Genomic DNA, 7,497 nt, shown 5'->3' with positions numbered 1-7,497 from the left:
TGACACATTTTATGTGGCTATTAATACTCCTTCTAATGAGTATAGTATTAGTTCTCTTATCATTGGTACTAATTATTCATTTATTATTATTCCTATTGATACTATTGGAAGAGAAGGACCTCCTTCATCATTAATACAGTATATATGGAATGGTAAGTACTATACACACACACACACACTCATTGTATTTCTTATAGTACCAGCTCAAGTTGTTAATATTAGTTGGGATCAGATATCAAATGATAGTATTACAATATGGTGGAATAACAATGAAGTATGTTAAGATATTACTAATATTTATTATCATTTATTAAAATAGGATTCTACTACACCAGTCCCTCCTATTCAGTATTACATTATTAATGTATACAGTACATCAAACAATATCATATTCAACAGCAATACAGCTAATGCTATTATTACCATTACTGGACTACCTCTTACTGATACAAACTACACTGTTACTATCATTCCTGTTAATGTTATTGGATATGGACCATCAGCTACTGTTAATGGTACAATATATTATTATGCAGCAATCATCATTGAATTTTTAATGTATATAGTCAATGTAGCTATTGCTCCTACAATGACCAGTAGTTATGTACCATCATCATCATCATTAGGTATTAGTGCATTATGACTGTATTTATTTATTATTTATTCATTATGATTATACTATTAGTTACATTAATTAAAGATATAAGTACTGGTGCATCATCATTGCTTATAACATCTATGTCAAGTAAGTAATGATATCAAAGTACATAGATAATTAATATATTCATTAATAGTATCAGTACCCACTGCTACTGGTACATTAACTATTAGTGTTACTGGAGGTGCATCAGTAGTGACATCATCAACTATGATCCCAAGGCCCAGTACAAGTATTAGTGGCTCTAGTGTTGTTCCTATTGTATCAGGAGCTGTTGGAACAGTATTATTAATTATAATCATTATTATTATTATTATACTGATAATAATACTGGTAATTAAAAGACAAAGAAGTAAGAATCTATTAACTTGTAATAAATATAATGTTATTATACAGGTAAATCTAACAATAGTGTAGAATTGAAAATGTAAGTATATAAGTAAGCTATTGCAATTTCCAATACATATTGATGTATGCATGCCATATAAAAAGTTTGAGTTGATTCCAACTTCAAAATTTTATATCATGAAAATTTTCTAATATGACCAAATGGCTCTGAAATTATTCCAAACTTCTATTATATTTTCTGATGCATATTGATGTCTTTATGTTGTGTAGAAAGTTTCAACTGATTTGGACTTCAATTTTTAAATTTATGACCATTTTTTTAAAATGGCCAATTTTTAAAAAAATATCCAAGGCTATAGCCCATGGTTTTTTCTGAAAAATGGCTCCAAAATCACCTCAAATTTTTATTACAGTTTTTGATGCATATTGATGTCCTTATGCTGTGTAGAAAGTTTGAGCTGATTCCGACTTCAATTTTTTGAGTTATGACCATTTTTTAAAAACCGCCAATTTTTGAAAAAATACCCAAGGCTATAGCCCATTTTTTAAATAAATAAAATTTTTTTTGAAATAATAAGAGAGATACAGAGATAGATATACAGTCAAATCATAGTAATAAATTTATAATAATTAAATAAATAAATAATTTAGTTAGTAATTTGTTATGTGACCATCGGACAGTGCAACATCAGGATCATAAACACTGGGCCAATACAATAATTTTTTTGTATGGTTTTTTCTGAAAAATGGCTCCAAAATCACCCCAAATTTTTATTACAGTTTTTGATGCATATTGATGTACTTATGCTGTGCAGAAAGTTTGAGCTGATTCTGACTTCAATTTTTCGAGTTATGACCATTTTTTAAAAACTGCTAATTTTTGAAAAAATACCCAAGGCTATAGCCCATGGTTTTTTCTGAAAAATGGCTCCAAAATCACCCCAAATTTTTATTACAGTTTTTGATGCATATTGATGTCCTTATGCTGTGTAGAAAGTTTGAGCTGATTCCGATTTCAATTTTTTGAGTTATGACGATTTTTTAAAATGGCCAATTTTTGAAAAACACCCAAGGCTATAGCCTATAGCCCATGGTTTTATCCAAAAATGGCTCCGAAATCACAACAAATTTTTATTACATTTTCTGATACATATTGATGTACTTATGCTGTGTAGATAATTTGAGCTCATTCCGACTTCAATTTCTTGACTTACGAGCATTTTTAAAGCGGCCAATTTTTGAAAACATACGATAGACTACTTAGTTTATTGTTGTGCATATTGATAAGAAGCATTAACGTAGTGCATAATGTTCTTAATATGAATATAACACACAGGTACAGTACTGATGGGGCTACTCCCACATATGATGAGATCATTGACAAACCAACTACTACAGTGCCAGTACCAATATATGATACACCAATGGAGACAGATATTAACATCAATGTACACACTAATACTGCTTATCAGAGATCAACAGTTAATAAAGATATAATTGATGTACAAAATAATGCTGCCTATGGACAAGTAACAATGTAAATAGACAGCAGAGAATTATATTTTTAATCATTTTTGTATTTAGTAATTCAATGGTAATAATTATTTTAATGATAATGGTGTTAGAACATTAACTATAAAACCTCAATTATAATCACAAGCTATTACATGCAATGTTTACATTTTTAATTGAAATATACATTCAGTGCCTTTTTTGGTTGCATTCCAAATCCTACTGAAATGAAGGGAGGTTAAAGGTTTAATTGACTTAACTGAAAACATATAGCTAGTCTAGTATTGCTTGGTTCATGGAAATGACTCCCTATCCTGTGGCTATTGTATATGTATGGACTCTATTGTGCTGTCAAACAGTTCTTGTTAATTGTGTTCACATCTGAATAGGAAACACTGCAGTGAGATCAGCCACAGGATGTTATCAAATCCTGTACTTATACTGATACTCTCCACTAGATATATAATCTAGCTGCTAATTAGTAATAGTACCAGTATTAGAATTAAAGTTGTGTAGTGTGTTTAGATCATGTACCTCAAGGCAGTTGTTTTGCTTTCTTTCTTCTCCTTTGCTCTTTGCTGTCCTTATATTGTTCAACCATCCTCTCTCAATGTCAGTCAAGGAACTACTGCTCAGTTTAGTGTGGTTGTTTGCAGGAATCCACTGCCTATAATCACTTGGACTGTCGATAATTTTAGGGTTTTTAATGGCAACAATATTATCAGGGGGGTATCTGTCAGTCAGCAAATCTTGAATGGCAACAGTATTCGCTCAACTTTATTTGTTTCGACTAACTCTAGAAATTTTGCTATGATAACATCAACTGTTTTTGCACCACAGAGTTTTATTTCTGATCCTGTTAGGCTTAGAGTTCAAGGTATAGATTTTCTAGAAAATGCTATGTACAATAAACATTATTTTCCCTTTATTTTGCATCACTTTTCTATTCATTTTTATTCCTCATATATTCTTTCTTCCAGGTCTGTTAAATGCTGTTAATAATCTCAATTATGACAGAATCAATCAACAGTTATCATGGAGGCCTCCATTTACACTCTCAGGAGTCCCAATATTACATTACAGGATCAACATCAATTCTGATACTAACATTTTCCCTGCGATTATAACCAATTCAACAACACTGTACTTAAATGGGACTGCCTGTGGAAACTACACTGCAACTATTAGAGCAGTAAATGCTGTTGGAGAAGGACAGGCAGCATCACTGGAATATACTCATATAGGAGGTATTTCAATTATAATGATGACTTGATATTATTGGTACATTTTAGCTCCAGAAGTTCGTTTTAAAAACTACACAAGAACTATTAAAAATGACACATTTACCATTGAAGTATTTTATGAGGTAATGAATGATTGTATAATGCTTAATAATCTTTGACACATTAATTTTTGCAGATTAGTTACAACTGTACAGAACAAATACCAGTTACAGTACATGCAGTAACAAGGAATGTGTATGGTAACATTGTCACTTATCATTCTAATCAAAGTGTCATTCGTGATGGTACATTGACTGGGAATGTTCTCAGTGGTTCATACAGGATTAATGAGCTGTTGAGTGAAAATGCTTATGTTGGACAACTTGTTTTTAAAACTAAGCAAGGTTTGACAGTCAAGACAAAGGAATTCAAACTATGTAAGCTTATATACACAATTTTATGTTATTGGTGCAGCAGACATAGCCCTTTATCACAATAATGTACATTTTCATTATACGGTAAATCTGGTTATTTTCAATGGTTATAAAATACAGAATAGAAAATTTAGGTGCTGGAAAAATTTATATGCTGCCTACTCAGCCCATTATAATTAATAGGTGAATAGGAAATATTAGCAATTCTAAATTTAGCATGCCTCATTGCTGTACAAAAATTACCATCACTTGAAATATTCCAGATTTATGGTAGTGAATAAAACATCAGATGTGAGTAGTACTTCTTCATCAGTAAGTTCTATTGCTTCATCATTAGGTCAGTAATTATCCATTGTTGTTAATTAAATCATCTTATCACTTGAACATTTTACTATAGTAAATATTACATAATTTAGTCATGCTCTATTTGTTCCTTATTATAGATACAGTTAATCTTACTAAAAGATCAACATCAGTTCATAGTACATCAACAATGACATCTAATGGTGTTTTAATAACAATCACAGCCTCTAGTTCAAAAGCACATTATTCATTAACTACACATCATTCATCAAAAGCACATTCAACTGCTATTAGTAATACAATCCCTACAACTACCAGTGCTACTAATGGTAATTCAGTAACAGCCAACAAAGCCCACACTAGATCTAGTTCAATAGCACATTATTCATCAACAGCACATTCAGCTGTTAATAGTACTGTTTTTATTATATCAGGAGCTGTTGGAGTGATCTTATTAATTATAATAATAACGATCATTATCACACTATTAGTAATTTTGGCTATCAAAAAACGAAAAAGTAAGAATAATTATATTTGACTTGTATTTAATGTATCATTATTAATGTACAGGTAGAAATAATGCAGAAGCAACAATGTAAGTAAAACGTTTAATTTGATATGCACGAGTATTGTTATCATTATTATTAATACTTTATCAGGTACAGTACTGTTGAAGCTGCTCCCACATATCTTGAGATCATTGATAAACCAACTACTACAGTACCGGTACCAATATATGATACACCAATGGAGACAGATATTAACATCAATGTACACACTAATACTGCTTATCAGAGATCAATTGATGTACACAATAATGCTGCATATGGACAAATAATGATGTAGAAATTCATGTCCTAATTTTTTAACATTGTACAATTTCCTGCAATTGTAATTATTGCTCATTATTTTTGCATGCATAATTGTCTTTACACTTTTTAATAAATATTTCCACATCACAAAGGTATTCACAATAATTCAATGTTGCATATGTGTATATGAGATCCATGAGATTATCATTATTAAACCCTAAACCATCTCACAGCTATAGATCTATTATTGTTAAATCCAAATACTTTATATAAGAAAAGTCTCATCTATGCATACAATTACTAAAAAAAATTGCATCGCAACTATCTAACTAAAGTACTCATTGCTGGAATCTAAAAAACAGTTCAATTGCAGAGAAGGTAAAGCCGTGGCCTGTAAGTACTGTACCAATATTCACGGCTGAAGAAACGAATGTCTCGTCCATCATCATTCTCATTTGTTGCCCAAATAACAACTCCATAATTTTTCTCTCCATTCTTCCAGTTTCTAGCTGCTTCAGTGATTTCCAACTCAAGCCATGGTTTAGCGGGAGGGAATGTAGCAGTATCTATAGAATCAGCATTAGCATCACTACCATCCAAAGCAAGATAAGTTTTGCTCCATTTAACTCCTGATTTGCGGTAAATACTTGTCGCCTGTGTCTCACTCCAGTCCTTCTTTATCTGTATTATAAATGTTTAATTTATATTATTATGCTCAGTCTTTCTTACCTGATGTACTTGAACTGTCCTATGAATGTCTTTTGCATTCACCCAGCTCGGTTTGTGTGAGTAATAATATTTCAAGTATAATTTAGCCCATACCACTTTCCCACAGCTGGAAGGAATGTCATCAAATTGAATGAGAAGCCTTTTCTTTGGATAATACACATGCTTCCCGAATATCAAGAACCTGTAGCTATTGTAGTTACCGTAACCACTCTCTATCCAGACATCTTTTGTTGCACCAAGGCATTTAAAGGGGCCATTATTACCACAAGAGGCTGCACTACCTGTGGTGTATGTAGCAACATAAATTATAAAAGTGTGTGTGTGTGTGTGTGTGTGTGTGTGTGTGTGTGTGCCACGGTGTATGTGTGTGTGTGTTTGCATACAGTGTATAGGTAGTTGATTCTTACCAGTTGTAGCCATAAAACCAAGGACACTAATAAAGAGCAAAAGAAACTGATGCTGCATAGACATCATTGCAAAAATTAAGTACTTATCATTGAAAGAAAGAGTCAAATTTACAAATGATATGCTATCACTTTTATAGCTTTTGTCCTCCATTAGATCTACTGACATCAAAAGTCACTTGTACCAACAACTTAATGGGACATAGTTTAAAAACAACAATTTGGGAGATCTACAATGTACATATGATCAAAGACACTGCTAATTACGTATTGTTAATTATTCGATTGCTTATAAACATGTGACACATGGTGTTTGCATAATCTATGAATTATGACATAGATATTAGAGTAAATGAAATTATTTATTCATTTACTCTAATATCTATGATTATGATCTAATAATCTAACTCCTCCCACAAGATCTACCAGCTGCTATAACAGCTAGAGGCTAGAGCATAGAGAGTAATAATAACTGTCACTTGATGGAAGTGCCAGAGCTGTATACTCAGGAAACCTGAAACAAAAAGTAAGATATTAACAATAGAGTAACAATTTTAATTCCAAAATAATAATTATAAATGCAGTAGTTCAGTTGTAGCTTCAATATATAGATTACCCTTTACCAATCTATATATACATTACCTTTTCCCCAATTGGATTACCTCACTAACAGTCGTTGATAAAATCCCCATTACTGAACTCCAACAATCATTCTATATCATCTCTTGATACAAGACTTGTCACTTAAAATAAGCATAATTAGGTCTAGACTGATTGAGTAAAATAATTAATTAAACCAGGACCACATGTACATATATAACATAATACCTTATGCCTTACGTATTATGTATACTCAATGAATTAGAACTATGTATTCTACTTCATAAAAGCAAGAGTTGATTTTTATTGATGATGTAAGTAATAATGACAATTTGCAATGTTATGTATGAAGTAACGTCTCACATAATACTTACACTGGTGTTGACTATTGTTATACCAAAGCTACCGTATACACTATATATTTCACGGGTATAAAATTTCCCAATTTGGCTGCATTTTTGCATTTGCAAATAT

General features: G+C 31.4%; 3 protein-coding genes across 4 annotated transcripts; 2 read left to right on the top strand and 1 right to left on the bottom strand.

The window, feature by feature from the left end:
* Positions 1 to 686: 686 nt before the first annotated feature.
* LOC109586473 (uncharacterized) lies at positions 687 to 2,626 on the top strand. Its single transcript, XM_020002667.1, has 4 exons — positions 687 to 745; positions 795 to 1,010; positions 1,055 to 1,085; positions 2,343 to 2,626. Exons 1-4 carry the CDS (start codon positions 739 to 741, stop codon positions 2,545 to 2,547), a joined length of 459 nt encoding a protein of 152 aa, XP_019858226.1. The 5' UTR covers positions 687 to 738; the 3' UTR covers positions 2,548 to 2,626.
* Positions 2,627 to 2,905: 279 nt separating this feature from the next.
* Positions 2,906 to 5,075, top strand: LOC109586471 (uncharacterized). Its single transcript, XM_020002663.1, has 5 exons — positions 2,906 to 3,395; positions 3,499 to 3,765; positions 3,811 to 3,884; positions 3,938 to 4,178; positions 4,619 to 5,075. The coding sequence occupies exons 1-5, from the start codon at positions 3,047 to 3,049 to the stop codon at positions 5,014 to 5,016; spliced, it is 1,329 nt and encodes a 442-aa protein (XP_019858222.1). The 5' UTR covers positions 2,906 to 3,046; the 3' UTR covers positions 5,017 to 5,075.
* Positions 5,076 to 5,581: 506 nt separating this feature from the next.
* On the bottom strand, positions 5,582 to 6,750 carry LOC109586472 (uncharacterized). 2 transcript variants are annotated; one of them, XM_020002666.1, is made up of 3 exons: positions 6,427 to 6,750; positions 6,020 to 6,300; positions 5,582 to 5,971 (listed from the first exon to the last, which is right to left on the bottom strand). In XM_020002666.1, the coding sequence occupies exons 1-3, from the start codon at positions 6,590 to 6,592 to the stop codon at positions 5,654 to 5,656; spliced, it is 765 nt and encodes a 254-aa protein (XP_019858225.1). In that variant the 5' UTR covers positions 6,593 to 6,750; the 3' UTR covers positions 5,582 to 5,653. The 2 variants fall into 2 exon arrangements, with proteins under 2 accessions (XP_019858225.1, XP_019858223.1); XM_020002664.1 differs by having other exon boundaries at positions 6,020 to 6,750.
* Between the last annotated feature and the right edge of the window lie 747 nt (positions 6,751 to 7,497).

Source organism: Amphimedon queenslandica, unplaced genomic scaffold (genome assembly GCF_000090795.2).
Source record: "Amphimedon queenslandica unplaced genomic scaffold, v1.1 AMPQUscaffold_12862, whole genome shotgun sequence".
NCBI lineage: Eukaryota > Metazoa > Porifera > Demospongiae > Haplosclerida > Niphatidae > Amphimedon > Amphimedon queenslandica.
The sequence above is the reverse complement of the archived record's forward strand: the minus strand, read 5'-3'. Positions and strand labels throughout refer to the sequence as shown.